This window comes from Anolis sagrei, chromosome 4 (assembly GCF_037176765.1).
Source record: "Anolis sagrei isolate rAnoSag1 chromosome 4, rAnoSag1.mat, whole genome shotgun sequence".
NCBI classification, from domain to species: domain Eukaryota; kingdom Metazoa; phylum Chordata; class Lepidosauria; order Squamata; family Dactyloidae; genus Anolis; species Anolis sagrei.
Genome location: NC_090024.1, coordinates 208,933,750 through 208,956,692, shown reverse-complemented (window position 1 = coordinate 208,956,692; position 22,943 = coordinate 208,933,750). Strand labels below are relative to the sequence as shown.

The 22,943-nt window shown below is 42.5% G+C and overlaps 1 protein-coding gene across 1 annotated transcript in view; it reads left to right on the top strand.

Annotated features, from left to right (window-relative positions):
* The first annotated feature begins 1,902 nt into the window (after nt 1–1,902).
* The window catches only part of SNTA1 (syntrophin alpha 1), a 90,007-nt gene continuing 68,966 nt past the window's right edge, over nt 1,903–22,943 (top strand). The window contains exons 1-2 of the mRNA XM_060772354.2: nt 1,903–2,310; nt 11,426–11,611. Coding sequence (XP_060628337.2) covers nt 2,022–2,310; nt 11,426–11,611 — 475 coding nt within the window. The 5' untranslated portion in view covers nt 1,903–2,021. The remainder of the gene's footprint in view (nt 2,311–11,425; nt 11,612–22,943) is intronic.

Genomic DNA, 22,943 nt, shown 5'->3' with positions numbered 1-22,943 from the left:
AAAACCCAGAAATGTGGTTAGTAGGACTATTTAGAAGGTGTATTTGCACAAGAAATGAAGAAATTTATCAATATTGCTTTGTTGCTGTGAGACTAATAATAGCTAAAACATGGAAGGGTGGAAAAAGAGTTCGCTATCAAAGATTGGAGAGATAAATTAGTAGATTCTATCCAAATGGCCAAGCTGACAAATAGTAGCAGAGGAAGAAATAATGAAGGATTTGCAAACAAATGGAGGCTGGCACTTGGACATCAGGAAAAGAAGACAAAGGTAGATTTGAAGATTTCCACAAAGAGATTTTATGAAAGAAGACATATGGGTAGTTGCTGGGTAGTTATGTGATCCACATTGAGGGGCGTCAGACACCATGGGGGTTGGATTCACGGATGTGGGGTTAGATGGATAAGAAATGGGGTTAGATGGATAAGAATGCTCTTTGATTGTATGTGAACTATAAATCCCAGCAACTACAAACGTCAAGGTCTATTTTCCTCAAACAACACCAGTGTTCACATTTGGGCATATCGAGTATTTGTGCCAAGTTTGGTCCAGATCCATCATTGTTTGAGTCCACAGTGCTCTCTGGATATAGGTGAATTATAACTCCAGAACTCAAGATCAATGGCCCACCAAACCCTTTCAGTACTTTCTGTTGGTAGAGGGAGTTCTGTGTGCCAAGTTTGGCACAATTCCATCGTTGGTGGAGTTCAGAATGCTCTTTGATTGTAGGTGAACTATAAATCCCAGCAACTACAACTCCCAAATGTCAACATCTATTTTCTTCAAACAACACCAGTGTTCACATTTGGACATATTGAGTATTCATGCCAAGTTTGGTCCAGATCCACCATTGTTTGAGTCCACAGTGCTCTCTGAGTGTAGGTGAACAACAACTCCAAAATTCAAGGTCAATGGCCCACCAAACCCTTCCAGTATTTTATGTTTGTCATGGGAGTCACTGTGCCAAGTTTGGCCCAATTCCATCGTTGGTGGAGTTTAGAATGCTCTTTGGTTGCAGGTGAACTATAAATCCCAGCAAGTACAACTCCCAAATGTCATGGTCTATTTTCCTCAAACAACACCAGTGTTCACATTTGGACATATCGAGTATTTGTGCCAAGTTTGGTCCAGATCCATCATTGTTTGAGTCCACAGTGCTCTCTGGATGTAGGTGAACTACAACTCCAAAACTCAAGGCCAATGGCCCATAATAATAATAATAATAATAATAATAATAATAATAATACTTTATTTATACCCCGCTACCATCTCTCCATGGGACTCGGTGCGGCTTACATGAGGCTGAGCCCGTAATACATCAATACAAGCAATAACAGACACAATACAAGGCCCACCAAACCCTTCCAGTACTTTCTGTTGGAAGAGGGAGTTCTGTGTGCCAAATTTGGTTCAATTCCATCCTTGGTGGAGTTCAGAATGCTCTTTGGTTGTAGGTGAACTATAAATCCCAGCAACTACAACTCCCAAATGACAAAATCAATCCTCCCCCATCCCAGTGGTATTCATATTTGGGCGTACCAGGTGCCAGATTTGGTCCAGTGAATGAAAATACACCCTACATCTCAGATATTCACATTATGATTCATAACAGTAGGAAAATGACAATTATAATGTGATGTTTGGGGGTCAGCACAACCTGAGGAACTGTGTTGAGGGGTCGCGGGGCATTAGGAAGGCTGAGCAACACGATGCCGTTTGTCACCCCTGGCACTGCTTTACTTAGCTCGACGCTGTGGCATCAGGGCAGTTGTCATTGGGCGAGACCTTGCCCAAGTGCGGCTCCCGGGATTCCAGGGCATGGAGCCTTAGCAGTGCAAAGCGGTGCCAACCCGCGTTGGTTCCTCGGTGTGGAGGCGCGGGGCGGGAGGCGCCGGGGGCGTTGCTCGGTGGGCGGAGAGGCGGAGAGGCGGCGGGGCTGGAGCCGGAGTCCGTCCACCGAAGGCAGAGCGAGGAAGCAAGGAAGGAAGGAAGGGAGAGAGGGAGGAAGGAATGCGCTGAAGATGGCGGCCGGGCGGCGGGCGCCCAAGAGCGGCTTGCTGGAGCTGCGGGCGCCGGGCGAGCAGTGGTTGCGGGTCCTGCTGGCTCTTTCCGAAGACTTCTTGAGCGTCAGTCCCGGCGGAGGAGGAGGAGGAGCGGGGAAAGGGCCCGAGGAGACGCCGCCGTCCAGCCCCGGGCAACTGAATGGCGGGGACCCGCCGCCCGCCCTGGTCCCGGACGCCCTCACCAACATTAAGCGCACCGTCCGGATCGTCAAGCAGGACGTGGGCGGCCTTGGCATCAGCATCAAAGGTGGGTCTCCTTCTCCTCCTCTTCTTTTCTGGGGCTCCCCGAGAGGTCGCTCTCTGCCCGTTCTCCCCCTTGATCGCCTAGCTAACCTTTCACCCTCTGGAGCCCCTTTTAAACCTGCTTTCTTTAGTTTAGCCCCTTGCCAACGGGATCCGGACTAAGTTTGTTTCCTTCCCAGCTGCGCCAGGAAAGCGCTGGAGGAGAAGTCCCCCCTTGGAAGAAGTTCCCGAGAAGAGAAGGAAAGGGGGAATTGCCCTTGAGAACATGGGAAAGTGAATTTTCCAGGCTATGTTCCAGAAGCATTCTCTCCTGACGTTTCGCCCACTTCTGTGGCAGGCATCCTCAGAGGTTGTGACGTTGAAACGTCAGGAGAGAATGCCTCTGGAACATGGCTTTACAGCACGGAAAACTCACAACAAGCCAGTTGTGAGGTCTGTTGGAAACTAAGCAAGTGGGGTTTATATAGCTCTGGAATGTCCAGAGTAGGAGAAAGAACTCTTGTGTGTATTGCCAAGGCTTTCATGGCCGGAATCACTGGGTTGTAGGTTTTTCAGGCTGTATGGCCATGTTCTAGAAGCATTCCATCTGATCATTAGGAAGAACTTCCTGACTGTGAGAGCAGTTCAGCAGTGGAACTCTCTACCTCAGAGTGTGGTTGAGGCTCCTTCTTTGGAAGCTTTTAAACAGAGGCTTGATGGCCATCAGTCAGGGGTGCTTTGAATGCAATTTTCCTGGTTCTTGGAAGGGGGTTGGACTGGATGGCCCATGAGGTCTACTCCAACGCTATGATTCTATTAATGATTCTAGATCATGGCCATACAGCCCGAAAAACCTACAACAACCCAACTCTTGTCTGTTTGAGGCATTTGTGAATGTTGCAGTTGGCAAACTTGATTAGCCCTGAATAGCTTGGAAGCTTCAAGGCCTGGCTGTTTCCTGCTTGGGGGGATCCTATGTTAGGAGGTGTTAATATCAATCAAGCTGGCCAATTACAACATTCACACTTGCCTCAAACAGACAAGAGTTGCTTCTCCCACCCTGGACATTCCACAGATATATACAACCTCACCTAGTTTCCTCACAATCTCTGAGGATGCCTGCCATAGATGTGGGTGAAACATCAGGAGAGAATGCTTCTGGAACATGGCCATACAGCCTGAAAAACCTACAACAACCCAACTCTTGTCTATTTGAGGCAAGTGTGAATGTTGCAATTGGCTACCTTGATTAGCATTGAATAGCCTAGAAGCTTCAAGGCCTGGCAGTTTCCTGTCTGGGAGGATCCTATATTGGGAGGTGTTAATACTAATCAAGCTGGCCATTTGCAACATTCACATCTGCCTCAGACAAAAATTCTTTCCCACCCTGGACATTCCACAGATAAATAAACCCCACTTGCCTAGTTTCCAACAGACCCCTCAACCTCTGAGGATGCCTGCCATAGATTTGAGCAAAACGTCAGGAGAGAATGCTTCTGGAACATGGCCATACAGTTCCAGAAAACTCACAGCAACCCAATTGTGAGGTCTGTTGGAAACTAGGCAATTTGGGTTTATATAGCTCTGGAATAATATCCAGGGTGGGAGAAAGAACTCTTGTCTGAGGCAAGTGTGAATGTCGTACTTGGCCAGTTTGATTAGCATTGAATAGCCTGACAGCTTCAAGGCCTGGATGTTTCCTGCCTGGGGGGATCCTATGTTGAGAAGTATTAATACCAATCAAGCTGGCCAATTGCAGCAGACAAGAGCTCTTTCTCCCACCCTGGATATTCCACAGATATATAAACCTAGTTGCCTAGTTTCCTCACAACCTCTGAAGATTCCTGCCATAGATGTGGGTGAAATGTCAGGAGAGAATGCTTCTGGAACATGGATATACAACCCAGAAAACTCACAGCAACCCAGTGATTCTGACCATGAAAGCCTGCGTCAACACCATGGAGGTGTCTAGAGACAATACTGGCTCTTCGGCTTAGAAATGGAGATGAGCACCAACCCCAGAGTCAGACACGACTGGACTTAATGTCAGGAGAAAACATTTACTCAAAGCAGCCAAAGAGGAAGCTAAGGACCTTTTTGAAAACTGCAACCCCCGGAATTCCATAGCATTGAGCCTTGGCAGTTAAGGTGGTGTCAAGCTGCTTGCAGTGTTGATTCCCCCTTGGAAGGCCTTGCCTTCCTTCACCCTTCCTGCCCATCCCAGGCATCCCAAGCACTTGCCATATGCCTCTTTCTCAGGCAAAGGGTGTTGCTTGAGCTTCCCACCCAAGGAATGGTGCTGGGTAGGGATGTTCAGGCTTCCCTGCGGATGTGGGATTGCAGTGACATTTCCACCCAGAAAGTGCACCTGTGGATTCCGATTTGTGTGAACCCATTCTTGAGTGTGTCTTCTTCAATCTGAACTGTGATTTCATTACAAAATGTACTGTCACTGCCACTTATATATAGAAATCATGTTTTGTAGAATATATATAAAATTAATATATAAAAATAATAATGATTATATATATATCTTACTCCTTTGGAACCACATACAATCAAATCTCAGGTTCTTAGTTGTGGTTTTATAGTGTGCCTTCTGAAGGTTAAAAAGGTCGGAAAGTTCTGTTCTTGTACAGCGACCATTTCTGTGTGAAGAGATGTTGATGATGATGTTGCTTGTTGTTTATGTTTTGATTTTATTGCTGCAATATGTTGTCCAGGCTTGGCCCCATGTAAGCCGCTCTGAGTCCCCACTGGGGAGGTGGAGGCGGGTATAAATAAAGTTTGTTGTTGTTGTTGTTGTTGTTGTTGTTGTTATTATTATTAACAGTGCAGTGCTGGGGGGATGGGAGCGGGGAGAGTCACTTTGAGTTCCCTTGGCCTGATTCCCGGTCCTGGATAAACATGTACAGGATTGTCTCCTAAATTATTCAAAAGACATACAAATAGAGTTTATGGTTTTGTAAAGCTAGCTACTCTTAATTTCCCCTTAATGTCATCTCACGTAATGCACAAGATGAAGTTCTTCTCCTCCCAGTTAGCTCCAGAACCTTGAAAGCCCATGTATGGGAATTGGGAATAGTCTCATAAAATTGGAAGAAGTCATTTGTCTGACAGCATTGCCAAAGTCAAGTGAACTTTGAGAACCCATCCAATTCTTACTTATTCCTACAGTTAACCATCACAAACTTAGAAATCACAACATTGGGGTACTGCTAGGGGTGATGTTGAGTTTGTACAAACCTTTTGGCACAACCAGAGTTGTTTTCATCAGTATGGTTGTGTGTGAGCTGCAGGTTGATGGAAAAACCTGATAGGCTGTCAATACAAAACATGATGTCAAAGTTGTTTTCAAAAATCAGAGCTATTCTTGCAATTACTAGCTCCATAAAATACTATTTGTCTCCATTAGTAGTCTGGTTTTTTTTCCGGGGGGGGGGGGGGGGGGTGTGTCTTCTAAAGACATAAATCATCTGGAAGTAAGTCCCATCGATTTAATTGGGATTTATGACTGAGGAGGGGCCTACAGAATTGTGTTGTCCTGCACAAACGTGTCTGTCACAGATGATGCTATTTGATTAAAGAATCTGCAGAAATGTCTGCAGAATTATCATCTATTTTTTGCACCTTCTTTATTTCTTTGTTGTATAAAGGCATTTGTTGTTGTGTGCCTACAAGTTGCTTCCAACCTATGACAACTCCAAAGCAAACCTGTAGGAGTCCTCAGTGGCACAATGGGATAAACCCCTGTGCCGGCAAGATTGCTGACCAAAAGGACAGAGGTTCATATCCGGGAAGCAGGGTGAGCTCCCATCTGTCAACTCCAGCTCCTCATGAAGGGACATGAGAGAAGCCTCCCACAGGATGGTAAATCATCCAGGCATTCCCTGGGCAACATCCTTGCAGATGGCCAATTCTCTTACACCAGAAGTGACTTGCAGTTTCTCAAGTTGCTCCTGACATGAAAAAAAGTGAACCTGTCATAAGATTTTCTAGGCATGATTTATTCAGAAGAGGTTTGCCATTATCTTCCTCTGAGGCTGAGAGTATGTGACTTGCCCAATGTCACCAAGTGGATTTCATGGCCACATAGGGATTCAAACCCTGCTTTCTAGAGTCCAGTGATAAAACCACCACACCATGTTGGTACCTTGCATTTGTCATGTGCATTTTTCCTGCTGGTCTTGCACAGGTTTTGTGAGAAATGAGAATGTGAGAATTAGGCATACTTTTGCATTGTCCCCTTAGCTCAATGTTGGGTCATGAACAATTTGGCAACAGTAAAAGGTTTCTGAGTGTCACCCATTTACACAAATCTGTTAGCAACAACATGCAGTGTTTACAGTGGACTCTGCAGAAAATGTTTCATCCGTACAGCACAAAAGGGAAAATCAGCCTGTTTAGCAGTCCTGGCAAATGCTGATTTATTTTCAGTAAATGTTTGATATTTATACCTGTTTTATATACTTATATACATAAAATCACATCAAAAATTACCAGGCAGAAAGAGGTCACGAGTAGGAAAAAGAAACCCTGGACCAGATCAAAGGACCTTTTTATAAATCAGATATTTAGACTAAGCAATGAAAGTTTGTCATTTGAATTGCAACATCAGACATGCAGAACAAATGTGTGTACTAGTATGCAGACATGAGAGAGAGAATGACTAATGGAGGGCTCCAAGGACAAGGTGTAGCTCATGGCAGCACAATGGTAAAGAACCAGGACTACTTAGTCTGTGTCCTTTAAGCTACCATGCTCTGTTTGACCTTCAAAATTAAAGGAGACAGCACACCTTGTGGAGAATGTGAGTCTCTCCCCCTCTTTTTTACTTTTCCCCCTGCAGTACTAACTGTAGAAGAGAGAGATTGATTTTTCCATCTGTTCATACTAGTTTATTTGGCCTTTAAGTGGAAGGTGAAAAGAGCCAACATAATTCAGACATGTGCCTCTGAGGAATGGGGCTCTCTTGCCCACAGAAGCATACACTTCAATAATTCTGTTGGTGTTTAAGGTGCCACAAGGTGTTTCTGTGTTTGGTGGAACAGAGGAAGGCAGCTACTTCTATGTAATGTCTTTAGCAGCATTGAATGACCTGAAGATTGTATGAATGGAGCTTAAGTGGAGGGAAATTCAAAGATGAGATAATAACCCATTATCAGGACTGACCTAAGACACTTTTGGGCCTGGGCTAGAACAGTTACTTTTGTCCTTTCCCCTCTTCCCAAATCCAGTCACGTTGTTTTGGGAAGCAAGGCAGCAAATCCAATAGCTCCTTCTCTACCTACCTAGTAGCCACAAAGATAAGAGTAGGCATAAATGAAATAGCTTACAATCTGTATATATAATAAAGAAGAGTGTTTGTATCGGACAGAGGAAGGGCGGAGGGCGGAAGGGCGGAAGGGGTATGTGGCAGCGTTCTGATTGGCCAGCCTGAAAGTTCCAACATTCGGATTGGCTGCCGCAGTGGTGCTATTTGCATATGGTCTCTGATTGGCCAGCTTCAATAGGAGCCCCTGGTGGAGAAGAGGGTTCATGGCAGAAACAGGGCATGACAGAAGGAAATTTGCATATGCTCTCTGATTGGCCAGCCTCAAATCCAACATTCTGAGATGACAAAGAGAGGAAAGGAAAGGCCGGGGGCTGGGTCAGAACACTACCAATACAGACCGAAATAGGCACACAGAGCCCCCATCACCCACTCTACATCCTACTGCAGTTTGGAGGAGGATGAACCATGGATGATGGGACTTGCAGTGCCACCACTCACATTCTGAGACCGCTGTTAACCTCATCCAATGACTGATCAGGACCAAACTTCGCACATAGACCTCTCATGGCCCACTTTACGTCCTGGTGTGGTTTGGCCGGGGATGGACCGTCGATTATGGGACTTGCAGTACCATTGCTCAATTCATCAGACCACTACAACCCTCATCCAAATTCCAATAAATACCAAACTTGGCACACTGAGTCTCCATGATGCACTCTACATCCAGGTGCAGTTTGAAGGAGGATGCACCATGGACGATGGGACTTGCAATACCTGCACTCCCTTCCTAAGACCATTACAACTGCCAACGATGATGGATCAGGACCACAATTTACACAGAGACCCAGCATGACCCACTCTACATCCTGGTGCGGTTTGGAAGAATTTGAAAATGGATGATGGGACTTGCAGTCACTTCACTCACTTCCTGAGACCACTGAGACCCTCGCCAATGACTCATCAAGACTAAACTTGGCACATGGAGCTCCAATGACCCACTCTACATCCTGGAGCAGTTTGAAGGACGACAGACCATGGATGATGGGACATCAAGTACCTGCACAACCCAAGACTGCTGCAAAACTCATCTAATGACCAATCAAGACCAAAGTTGGCACACAGAGCCCCCATGACCCACTCTACATTCTGCTGTAGTTTTGGAGAAGGGTGGACCATGGATGATGGAACTTCCAGTACCTTCACTCACATTCTGAGACCTCTGCAAACCTCATCCAATGACGGATCAAGATCAAACTTGGCACATAGACCTCTCATGACCCACGTTACGTCCCGGTGTTGTTTGGAAAACTTTGGAGATGGATGATGGGACTTGCAGTACCTTTGCTCACTTCCTGAAACCACTGAGACCCTCACCAATGACTCATCAAGACTAAACTTGGCACATGGAGCTCCAATGACCCACTCTACATCCTGGTGCAGTTTGGAGGAGGACAGACCATGGATGATGGGACTTCAAGTACCTCCACACCCTTCCGAAGATTGCTACAACCCTCTTCTAATGACCAAACAAGACCAAACTTGGCACACAGAGCCCCCATGATCCACTCTACATCCTGCTGCAGTTTGAAAGAGGATGGACTTTGGATGATGGGACTTGCAGTACCTTCACTCACTTACTGACACCACTGACACCCTCATCTAATGACTGATAAAGACCAAACTTGGCACACAGAGCCTCCATGACCCACTCTATATCCTGCTGCTGTTTGTAGGAGGATGGGCCATGGATGATGGGACTTCAAGTACCATCACTCACTTCCTGAAAATAATGCTGCCGTTATCCAAAGACCAATAAAGACCAAACTTGGCATACAGAACCGCCATTACCACTTTCTCTAATAACCCGGGCAACGCCGGGTCCCCAAGCTAGTATTCTAATATTTCTTGACATCTAATATTTGCTGTCAGAGGGCCTTTCTTCATTCTGTTGAATGGGAGGTCAGGTTTTGCCCCTTGAATTCTAGATTCAGCTACTTGTAAAAAAGAGATCCTCTTCCATCTCTTAAAGATCTTCCATTCTGGGTAGCCAGTGACAGCACATCTTCCTGCTCCATATGGTAAACACTTGAGATTTACTGATAAATTTTATATGGAATCATTTAGAAAGTAAACAGAACCTCCATGTCCTAGAGCAGTGGTTCTCAACCTGTGGGTCCCCAGATGTTTTGGCCTTCAACTCCCAGAAATTCTGGTAAACAGACTGGGATTTGTGGGAGTTGTAGACCCTAACACCTGGGGACCACAGGTTGAGAACCACTGTCCTAGAGGCAGTGAGGAGAAGATACTTTTTTGGGGCAAGTACTCCAGAAATTTGCAGCCACTGTCTTTGCTGTTGTCTTCTCCATACCAGGGTTCAAAAAACTAACTTTTCAAGTCTTCCTCTGGATTCCAGATGGTGGGAATGAACAGGTGGTGGCCATCCTCTTTGTATTTATAAATGGCCAAAGCCATTGGCCGAGCACTGTTGCAAGCAGAATGTTAGACTGGGTGGACTTTTGCCTCAGTTCACATTTTTAGTCGTAGCCTTATGCATGCCTTTCAGTTTTCTAAACATATTTTGGAGTAACATGGAGCAAATCAATCCTGGTTTCTTGTGGCTATCAATCAGCCATTGAAATGTAACTCCTATGATGACAGCTGCATGCACAAGGCACTCAAGAAGTCACTTGAAACTTCTAAAAAATATCCAGTATTTTAGCTCTTTAAGCACTGTGTGTTACGATTGGTTCATTCAATAATTCTGTGATGTGTTTTCTCTTTTGGCACAGTAGTGGTTTTGAAAAAAAGACTCAATGTATGGAATACAGTATCAGCAATATGTTTTCCTGTGACTATACCATGGAAATAAAACATCTGACATCAATTTCCCACAGAGTGAAGGCACTGTCCTAGACTTTTGAAAGCTTTTCAAAAAGTATTTGTTAGGGCTAGAAGATTAACGTAGATAGTGCAAGCTGTCAGGTATAATGATTTCTCTGTCCTCCTTTAAGTTGTAAGAGATCTAGTTCGCAAAACAAAGAGGTTTCTCACATTACTTCTAACCTTCTTGGGTTTTCTGGTCAAAGTGAACATGGCAGCATCATAGGTTCTTGGATGTATGATCTTGCTATGCTAAGACAGAATAATTTGTCTGTTAATTAGAACTTGGAGGACAAACAAAAATATGAAAACAGATTGAGAGTCTTCCTAAAAGTGTTTGTATAAGACTTAACATGCATGAGAGGTTTTTGTGTATGCGTGTATGTCAGGAGCGACTTGAGAGACTTCAAGGCGCTTCTGGTGTGAGGGAATTGGCCATCTGCAAGGACGTTGCCCAAGGGATACCTGGATGTTATGATATTTAACCATCCTTGTGGGAGGCTTCCCTCATGTCTCTACATGGGGAGTTGAAGCTGACAGAGAGAGTCCATCTGTGTTCTCCCTGGATTCGAACCTCTGACCTGTCAGCCTTCAGTCCTGCCGGCACAAGGGTTTAATCCATTGTGCCACCGGAGGTTCCTATACATGTGAGTGTGAAGTTAAGAAATGCAGTTAGTACAAAAATGCATTTCATATATTGAAAAGCATCACTACATGGCTGGAGTTCATCACCAGGCCCGTAAAACAGGCCAAGAGAACTGTATATGGGCCACAGTCTAACTGTCTATGTCGGTGGTGAATTTGAAAACTTAAAGAATATGGCATCTTTGAAAAAAATCCTGTCTTTTGATTTCCAGTTAAACAACTGAGTGTCAGAAACAAAGCAGATGTTCATGCATACTTTGGATATTGCCTTACATTATATGTTTTCATTCTCCATGGGTTTTTTTTTTGTAATCAAGTATCTTCTTTGTTTTATTTCCAGGTGGTCGAGAAAATAAAATGCCCATCCTGATTTCCAAAATCTTTAAAGGGCTGGCTGCAGATCAGACGGAGGCACTCTTTGTAGGGGATGCCATTCTTTCAGTCAATGGTGCTGACCTCTCCGATGCTACACATGATGAGGCTGTCCAAGCCCTGAAGAAGACTGGCAAGGAGGTGGTGTTAGAAGGTACATTATGTAGCAAATGACTCACGTGTGGTGGATATTATAGAGACTTGTAAGGTCTCAATGATTTAACAGTGCTTAACTGCTTTGTCCTATGACCTCTTCAAGCGGGCCAAAATTCAGCTGCATATGCTGGTTCCTCTACAGATTTGCCATAGAGCCTGCCGGCTCCTATTCCACAATATACAGATACTTCTAGCAGGGCTACGTAGTAAAATGGAAGAAGTAGCATATGCTACCATGCCAACAACACAGGAGGTTTCCTGTGTTGCATTAGCAACAAGAGGGGAAGCTGGGCAGAGGACGCTTCACCCCCATGGGATGGGTTTAGGAGTAAGTTCTACAATGCAGGACATGGGGTGATGGATTATTTGTGCTTCTCGCTGGACACTTGTCACAATTCGTGGTGATTCCAGCAGCAAATGTGATGAGTTCCCTAGTAAATTATGTTACCAGTTTCCTCTTTGTCAGTTCTAAAGAGGAAGAGGCCAGCTCATCCTATGGAGGATGCTTAGTAGTAATGAATAGCATGTTGTTATTAGAGGGCCTTTTTCTGCTCCTCTTGATCCCTGGTCCACTGCCTAGGAATGATGTTCTTGGGATGATTTGGATGACAACTTGCTGCTCTTTTGGGAAATAGTGGACAAATGACACACTGCATCTCCTAGGGTACAGGCAGTCCTCAAGTTATGAACAAGATAAGTTTTTTTATGTTTGTTCTTAAGTTGAATTTGTTAGTAAGTTGAAAAAGATACATTTTAAATGTAACTACGGTTACATAATGGCGCTCCATGCAGCCATGCTGGCCACATGACCTTGGAGGTGTCTATGGACAATGCCAGCTCTTTGGCTTAGAAATGGAGATGAGCACCACATCCCAGAGTCAGACATGACTGGACTTCATGTCAGGGGAAAATCTTTACCTTTACTTTACAGCTACATATATACATACATACACACACACATACATACATACATATATACACACATACACATGCTTTGGATAGCCCAGAGAAGCGTAAGTACCCCTGTGGTGTTTTTTGTTTTTGCTGTCTGTGCCCCTGTTCAGAAGATTTCACCTCACTTTCTGTCCCTATGATAATTTGATTTTGAAAATTTTGGCTTATTGTGGAAACAAGGCTTGGAGATAAAGCTTCAGTGGAGACAACTTTTTCCCCGTGATTCTTCTTTCAGGAGTGATTTTTCCCTTCCTGGGGGTACATTTCTCTCACTTTCTGTTGTCTTACTCCCATTTGTAACTATGAATTATTTGTAAGTCAAATGTTCGTTACTCAGGGACTGCCTCTAATTTGTCAAATAAAAGCTACATTAAAATGGATTTGTGGAGTTCGGAGGTATCAACACCTCAGCATTGCACAGTTCCCACTCCTGTTTTGAATCATTATGACACAATGGGAGATATGTGCTCAGCTCCTTAAAATGTGCTCATTGTTTTGCTTATTTTAGGTGCCAGCCACAAAGTTGCATACTGGCCTTCCGAATTCAGTCTTCACGTTTGTCATGCTGGTGGGAGCTGGTGGTAATTGAGGTCCAAAGCAGTTGTAAGACACCCAATTGGGGGAAGTTGTTCCCGCCTAGCTATGTTGATGTGTTTTCTTCAGAGTTGTTTGGTACTATTTGTATTGGAAGACACAGAGGCATTGGGGGAAAACTCAGCTTTTTGTAATGAACAGCCTGCCTTGGCAGTTCTCCAGGAGCCCGAGGAATGGGCCTGCAGATGAGCATACTGATTCCTGTTAAAAATACACAAATGCTTCTGCTTGTCCCATCTGCTCACCCTTAGAACTAGAAATTTGTGCTTTGGTCTCTTTGAACAGATTTATTACTGGTTTCTTCTGTTATCTCCCCCTCTCACCTCTTATCATTAAAATCTGCCAGCTCAGCATCTTTGCAAGGACAAGAAAGAGTAACTATAGCCTTTGTCTCTTAAATGCAAACTGCAGCTTATCTTAAATGTGGTATGCCAAATTTAATTCTGGATTCCCTTTTCCACCACAGATACTTTTCTCCTCATTCTAATAATGATTTGACTCTTGGTGCCTTACTTTAGCTCTATTTTGGTGTACACTATTTCCAATTGGCACAACTTGTTGCTTTAATGAGTCCTGCGTTGAAGACCAAGTATAACAAGATCCAAGCATACTGGCTACCGGGAGGACAAATGAAGGACATTATTCCCCCAAATAAGAACTCCTCTCAGTTAGATTTTCCTTTAGTCCCTTCATTGCTAGCATGGAAGAGCAAAGAATGAGACACTGAACATTGTTCATGCCTACAGTTCTTCAATTTGCTATGGTTCTATTCCTTTGGAAATGTTGACTTCCCCTAAATTGTACAGTCTGCTCTCAACATTTGTTGCATTAGGGGCACAAGACCCACATGAAAGTGAAAAACCCATGAATAATTTCTATTTTTATCAATATTTGTTGCATTGGGGACACAAGATCCACATGAAAGTGAAAAACCCATGAATAAATAATTTCTATTTTTATCTATATTCCTATAGTAATCTCTTGGTCTTTTGGCATGACTCTTTAGTCAATATCTGATGGAAGCTGAGTACAGAATCACACTGGAGGACTCAGAGATTCCTAGAGATAACCTTTTCATCAAATGCATGAATAATCAAATCCACAGAAGTTAAACCCACTGATATTGAGGGCTGACAGTATTTTGAAATGCTTAGCTAAACTTTTAAGTTTCTGCAATGCCAGACATGTGGGGATTGAAAGAACATTTTATTGGGGAGCAATACAATGTTGTGGAAGGAAACACCCTTATTTTGTCTCCTCCCATAGTTCTTAAGTCAACAGAAGATAAACCTCTTGGTAATTAGACAGGAAAAAAATCATTCAGTGCTGGCAGAATGTATTGTATTACATATTGTTAGGACATCTGGAGCTGTCCGGAAGTGTTTTATTGATCAAGGAGTGTGTAATTGGCTGCAGGAAAAAGATACCCAAGAGAAGTGTTTGTGTTTAATGATGCCTGTATTTTTCACAGGTGAATTAGACTGTTTTTCAATCAACTAAGATAATTTCTGGCTGCCCTGGTTTCTCTCAATCCTCTTGATACCTGAGAAAAGCCCAAGTGGGTTGTGGAGCATATTCAGGGGAGATCTGAGTTGCTATGAACATCTGGAAAGAACTGCGAAAAGTAAAATCTAGTCTTAGCTGAAGTATCTGGGTCATAGTTTCTCCACCACCACACCCAGCTCAGTTATACTCTGTCTGCCTTTTCCTTTATACATTCTGTATCTTTTTAAAGGGGTTGGGTTTAATTGTTAGATATCTGAAAAATGCCTGGAGTGGCTGAGTGCATTCGATTTGGTGACTCACAGGCATCCTTTAGACATGCAATGGGTTGAACATTTGTCAACACTTGGGCTGAGTGCTTTGAAAAACCATGAAACCCTTTCAAGTGCATCATTTATGTGTCCACAATAGGTTCAATATAGCTTTCACATCTCCTGCAGCCAGGAGTCTACCTGAAATGCTTGCCTGCAGCAGGTTAGGAAGGAGGTCACAGCTGATATTCTACATGTTGCTTGAAAGCAGTCATTTTTGAATTACAGCTCCTAGAAACCCCTAGGCAGCAAAGCCAATGCTGTGACCATGCTGGCTGGGCATGCAGAAAGTTGCAGTCCAATTCTCACCCCCCCCCCCCCCCCACACACACACACATTCATGTGTTTTGCCATGAGGAATAGACCTGAGCCTACAATCTCAGTGTTTATCATGAACACCAACACACTCTGCATCACTTCCCCAGTGGTGTGGCTGGGATTTATACTGCTTCCTTGGCATGAATGGATGCTTCCCTGCTCACCTGTTACCTACACTCCTAGATACAGTTAAATGAAAAGGTGGTACTGGTTGGTGCTTGTTTGGTGGAGTGCATTGTTCAGTTTCAACAGTAGATATGATTGCTCTTTCTGCTTATTTTGGTGGCTAGGCAGAGTGCTTATAAACTAAAAACAAACAGGAAAAAAACCAGGCCTCAAGTCTTTTCCTAGTCTGCACCTTGTGATGAGGTGGTGCTGGTTGCTTGTGAAAAAAGATGCTTGCCTGGGTGAAATCGGGAGACAGCCAGATTTCTAATTGAGGCGACATATAGGAAACATACTAGTCTTCTGTTACGTCTGCTCCGCTAGCTGCCAGTCCACTACTGAGCACAATTCAAAGTGCTGATCTTGGCCTACAAAGCCCTATATGGTTCTGGTCCAACTTATTTGTCCGAATGTATTTTGGAAAACAATTTGGACATGAGATCATGACTCGGCAGTTTTTATGTGGTTTTTAATCTGCTTGATAGATTGTTATGAGTTTTAATTGTTTATATGCTTAGGTTGTTTATATTTTTTATGAAATGTGTTTTACTGTTTACCCGTGCGGCTTCAAATTTTTGCCAGATTTGTAAGCAACCTTGAGTCCCCTCTCGGGTCGCGAAAGGCGAGATAGAAATGAAATAAATAAATAGATAGATAGATAGATAGATATTTCCTACTGTATTATTAATTGCATGCATTTTGCTTCCATGTTCACATTAACTCACTTGTCCTTGCTGTTCTGTGTGAAGAATGCTTTCTTAGTTCTAGTTTTGTAGACTGGGGATTTCTGCACAAGACTGAGCACTATTTGAAACCTTAAGGGAAGTGTTTGCCATGAGACCTTTTTTATATAAAGAGTTTTTATTCTAAACCCTCTCTTTTTTAATGATGCTTCTTACTTTGGGTGGGGGGAGTAGTTCACTGCTGCCATAGTAACCAAGCTAGGCCTTTCATTTTGTTTTAATTTTGACAAATATTTATTTACATGCCTATACATTTTGAAAAAGGAGAGAAATCAGTATTCAGTAAATCCCCTGCTAAATAGGGATTTGAGTCTTGAACACCCAGGCAAAAAGAACATGTATTGTACAAGGTACAAGGTCATTCAAGATCACAATTTTTGAGTCTAACCTATCTCAAGATAACATGGAAAGGTGATACATAGAGACACTGTATATTGCACTATGTTGGAGGAATGGCATTGATATCATCTATCTACTTATCTCATCTATCTATTAATCTGTCTATCTGTCTGTCTATCTATCTATCTATCTATCTATCTATCTATCTATCCATCCATCCATCTATCTATAATCACTGTGTTGGTAAGACCTGAGCAGACTTAGGTTGATGATAGGGTGACTTGGAAATCTCTCGCTCATGGAGTTATCATAAGTCAAAGTTGACAAGATGGCAGTTAAAAACAAAACAATACATAGCTCAAGGATGCAGAAACTCTGGACCTTCAAATGTTGTCTAGGAATTATGAGAGTAATAATACAGTAACATATGGAGAGTCACAGCTTCCTCATATCTGAGATAGAAGATCCAGACAAAGCTATCTGTCTCTGACCAGTGATGATTACTTTTCACAATAACACAATAATGTAGCTCTTCCATCCCAAACTTTTAGAGGAAATTACCCACCTCTGTTATACTTAATATAAAGAGCCAGAGTGGTATAAAGTGTCTGCATGTTGGATGAGGACTTAGGGAAAAGACAGATTGCAGTTCCTCGAACTAAACCCATTTCCTACTCTTTTCAGTTAACAGTGCTAGTAGCTATTTTTATGCTGGCACTGGTGGAATCAAAATGTAGTTTTATAAACAACTTTATTCTTTAATATATTTTAGGTTATGCGATTATAGCTCCCTTCAGTTTCTCCATCTTTACATTATTGAATTCAGTATTTTGGGGGAGATTTTGTTAGGATGAGCAAATAAACTTACAACTGTATAAATAAGATAAAGAGCATCTCATGCACATTAATCTAGAGAAGTGGTTCTCAGCCTTTTTTGTCTAGGGACCACTTAACCAGGCACCACTTGACCAGGGACCACTTTGAGCAGGGACTACTTGACCAGGGAGCACTCTGCAACATTAGTACCAAAAGGGTTACGAATCAGTTTTTGATCAACTTTAGATTTGGTTTGGGGTACTGATTCAGAAAATTGCATTGGCTAGACCACATCAGCTCTATTTTCTGATACAGAAAATATGCCATGGTTAGCAACAGCAAAGGAGTGGCAGGTGGCAAAAGGAGTGGAAATAAAATAAAATAAAGAGGAAGGAGGCTCGTGGACCAGATTTTCATCCTCGCGGTCCACTGGTGGTCTGCAGCCCACAGGTTAAGAACCACTGAACTAGAAGATCCCTCCCTGCCTTAAGACATTTGCCTTTTCATCTACAGCTTTTGAATTAGGCAGTTTTTTAAAGTGACCTTTTCCTTTAAAAATTTTTACTTCATAATTAAAACTTGATACCTTACTCACTCTTCTAACTAACCTTCCATTGCTAGGAATAACAGATGAACTGTTGGATCTCCTTGGAAGCCACACACTATCTGTATATTGCCAGTGTCCTTTTTTAAAAAAAATCATTGTGAATTTTGACTGTGTTTCAAATTATGATTTTAGAGTTATCTTCAAGTCCTTTGGGGCTAGTCCCAAATTAAACACACTAACATAATAATTGTAACAGTGCTGTGTATGCCCTGGTAAATACTTGAATGCTCGCCATTCCAAGAGAGTAAAATCACAAGGCACATGAAATAGTATCTTTAAAAAAATGAGCCAGGCAGCATGGCTGGGGGAAGGAAAGAAGAGTCAGCATTCACCAGCTAACTTTATGCTTCATGGCACTGAAAAGCAGCAGGCATGACAGCTGAAGGAACAACAGCTTGGCAAAGGAACTTGTCTTTCTATTTTTTGCTCAAACATCCAACCTGCCAATTTGATTCTTAATGTTTCTCCACTCAGCATTTCAAGTTCTGGTTGTCCCAAAGAGAGATCCTCTTTCACTTTCAGCCATTCTAGTTACTCCCTGTGGCATAATAAAATGAATTAATTAGTTATTTACTTAGTCTGTAAACCACCTTTCCCCAGGAATGGGACCCTAGGTGACAAAAGAATAAACTAAAATAAGCTAAAAACGTGGGAATATAAAGTGAAAACACAAGTAAATAAATAACCATATAACAAAACTATAAAAATCATAAAAGTCCACAATCATTTAAAAATGTAACAACAAAGTTAAAAATAAGCACGTGCACACCATTAAAGGATTCCTTGCAACCAATTAATCATTAAATGGCAATTTGAATTAAAATAAGTATTTGCTTGCAGGTAAAAGGAGAGCAGAGAGAGGGCCAACCCAGCCTCGGTAAAGGATTCTTCTCAGATCCTGTCTGATCTTGAACACTTAGCAGGGTCAGCCTTGGTTAGGATGGAAGACTGCCAACAAACACCAAGTGTATTTCAGGCTGGATTTCAGGAAGGAAATCCAGCCTGTACGCTGTATTTCAGGCTGTAGGCTGTATTTCAGAAAGGAATTAGCATCTCTAGGTCTTTCCTTACCTACAACAACCTATGAAATTAATGGAGTTACTATAAGCCAGTGGTTCCCAACTTGTGGTCCACAAGAACTAAAATATAATCTGTGGCTTCACCATTGCTACACCGTGGCAACGAGAGTGATTGGTCTCGTGAAAGCCTCTTACAGTGCCAAGGGTTATTAAATATGGTTTTCTGTGGGTGGGCAGATGGTCACTACTGGATGGCATATGTTCTGTATCAGAAATTATAGCTAATGTGGTCTATCCAATGTAGTTTTCTGAATCAGCACCCCCAAATGAGCAAACCAAATCTAAAGTTAACCAAAAACTAATTAGCCACCCTTTTGGTACTAATGCTGGAGAGTGGTCCCTGGTAAAAAAAAAAAAAAAGATTGGGAACCACTGCTATAAGGTAACAGGAGTCTTGAAGGCACATATACATTGATGACAATGACAATGAGAATGTCATTCCAAAAACATATGATAGGCTCCACCTTCTCCATATCTGCTCAGTGCAAACTGTGGAGAGGCATCCTCAGCAGGCTGTTCCTGAGGTGGGGGTGAGGGTAGGGGGATATGGTAAACAAAAGCCTATCAACAGCAAGAGCTGGAATTTCATATGAGCTTACACTTGACTAAGTATTGAACTACTGTAAGTAACTTCCCCTGGCTTGACTGCCCCCCCCCCCCAAAAAGAGAGAGAACTTGGTGGAAACATCATTCAACTCTTCTCTGATCAGTCAACAGAATGGCTCTCTTTTCCTTATGCTGCTGATGCCTACTAAAGAAGGTTGTGGAGGTAAGTTAAAATCATGCCAATAATGTCAAAATGGTGACTCAGTAGTGATAGTGAGTATGAAACAGTCATTATTGTTAAGTATTTGTATTCATGATGACTACTCAGTCACAATTTTGATGCTATACAATGATTATAACTTGTCCCCCAACCTACTTTATTAGGCATCACCTGCAAAGGGAGAAGGAGGGCCATTCTGCTGATGACCAGAGCATAGCTGAATGCTTTTACTAGGTTTTGGGTGGCTGAACCAGAAGTTAAGTACCTGACTAAATAAAAGCTGATATGTGATTCCACCCAGGGTTTCCTGTCTGAAGGTCCAGCTTTTACAATAACTTTTCCCATTCTACTGCTACCTGTTTGGAGAAGGGGGAGCAGCCCTTCACTGTGGGTTTTTTTTTTTTGGGGGGGGGGGGGGGAAATACACATTTGCTTTGAATAACTGAAAAGGCCCTTAAAAGGAATGCTGAGCAAAAAAGAAAAATCAGTTTTCCCATCGAAGCATAGCATAGGAATGTTTCCACATTCCTATTAGACATCTAAGCTACATGTAGCTGTTTTGAAAAACGTAATTGCAGATAAGGTGTGGGCAGAGCTTAGGCTTATAAAACCTACCATATTTACTTGTGTGTATTCCATGTATATTTCAGAAGAAGGTTTGGGGGTCAAAATATGGCTTTAATTTGTCTCATGGATAATTCAAGAGTTATTCTGAAGAGAAGGGAAAACACCAGTGCTGTTTCAAAGGGCTAGTTACTGGCTGTCACCACGATTTTTATGACTAAGCATTTAAAAAGTTCTGAAATGGCCTCATAGCACAGAGAGTAGGGGAGTTGGTGCTCCTTTTAGATTCTCCCAGGATGGTCTAAGCCAGGCATGGGGAACCTTCGGCTCTCCAGGTGTGGTGGACTTCAACTCCCACAATTCCTTGAGGCCAAGGTAAGCCTTTGGGGTGAATGCCGAGCCTCAAGGAATTGTGGGAGTTGAAGTCCACCACACCTGGAGAGCCGAAGGTTCCTGACCCCTGGTCTAAGCTCTTGCTCTGTGTTACTTTTTGTTATAAGAGTTAAGGTACAGAACTTACATTGACCCTTGGATAAGTTAACCTAAGTTTTTGGGGTCAGTTTTCTGACTAAAATTTCTAGACTTATACATGAGTATATCAAGTAATTTAAATTTCTCTGAACCCCTAAAGTTTGCCAAATGGAGTCAGGTGCAAAGTAATTACTTAGGAACAAGAGCATGTAGTTGAGGAACAGGGTGTCTCTGAGCACATGTCTAACCTAGGCATTTGTTATAAGTATTAGAAATAGAACATTACCAAGAGATCATTGTTCACACACATTCTTGCCTTCTCCTGAAAGGTTTTTTGATTTCAACAACCTACATAGAGAAGAAGAAGAAGAAGAAACATTTTGTCATTGTTGTTCAGTCATTGGTAGCTGGAAGTTCTTGGCCATCTAGTGCAAATTGTCTGGAGATATATCAATAAACACTACCTTCTGTTCTAGGTTTCACCATGTATTTTCCCATTATTGTCTAGCTTTCCTATTCTGTAAGTTATTTTCTGTGCCTGCACTCATTACACCAGACTCCCTGCTGAGTCCAATCTGATTTTAGCTGTGCTCAGCCATTTCTGTTGATTAGTTCCACTAAGGCTTGTGTTCTGCTTTCCCCTTCTTCCCCAACAGCCCACAGAACCACACACCATTGTGTGGAATGTGCTGGTCTTCCCCTACTGATCATGTTCTCTTTCATAACCTCAAGGAAAATACAAAACCCCTTTCTGTTCAATCTTGTGAACATTGTGTCTTGAAGCTTCTGGCTGGGTACAAGACTTCCTTTGTTCCTCTTTCGTGGAAGTAAACACTTATCCTTTAGAGCCTAAAACTTTGGAAAAGTTAATTTCTGGCCCAAAAGCAAGTCTAAAGAGATTCATCAGTGTGAAACTTAAGAGATTTGCTACTTGGAGATGAAGTTAAACCAACACAGCTAAAATGATGAATTGAGGAGGTTCAATAAACACCACATTAGATTCTCTTGTCTATGTAGACCGCAGTGGATCAGTGCCCATTAGTGAAATGCCTTAAAAAGGACCGGACAGATTCATAATGGATGGGCATTTATCAAAGAATAAAACTAGAGGCAGGAGTTACTGCTGGATATCTGTCTAGTCTACTTGTCAGCAGTATCTAGCAGTCATGGGAAGAGGATGAGTATCTCCATTGCAATCCCCTAAGTACGCCAACATTTGGCTAAAACAAATAACAGTAAACATTATTCCTGATAAGTATAGATGAAAAATAGGAGGAGCTTAAACACAGTATAAATGCAGGTTTGAAAGAGAAACCTGTTTGTTGTTGTTGTTGTTGTTGTTAATGCCTGTCATGTTGATTGTAACTTGTGATAACCCCATGAACAAGAAACTTCCTAGTCACCATATCATCAATAGCCGTGCTCAGGTCTTGCAGACTCAGGGTTCATGGCCTCCTTGATTAAGTAGTCTTTTCCTACTGCCTTATTCTACTGTATAAGGCATTATTCTTGTCTCTTCTAGTGAGTTGTGTCTTCTCCTGATAAGGCCAAGCTGTCAGAATTTCAGTTTACTTATCTTGACTTCTAGGGAGAGTACAGCCTTCATTTGCTCTGGGTAGTGGCCCAGGACCCCCACAATCCCATGTTAATTTATAGAAAGACCAGAAATTAACAGTTGTTTCCCAATCATCCACCTCAACATTCAAATCTGCTGCTCACTGGGTAGAAGGAGGAAAGTTACAACTTGTAGCAGAGAACTGGCATGTATGCATTCTCAAGAGACATTTTTATTGCTTGCAATGTTGTGGAAGCAGAATATTGTCCCCAGCCATTATTAGTGGAAGACAATTAATGGCTGGGGATGAGAATTGCTGACTGTGCATTTCCTTTATCGGAAGCAGAGCTTTCACTGTTTGTATTCCAAACCACCACACAAATTCTCTTTGTGTGGTGAAGTGTTGGAGAAGTGTAAGAAAGGGAAGTGAGGAAAAAGGAACTGTAGATTTATTTTGTTGTACCTATAAATATAATTTTATTTTATTAATAATTTACATTTGTATTTCTGTGAATGGTTGTATAGGCAGGACCCAGTGCACTTCT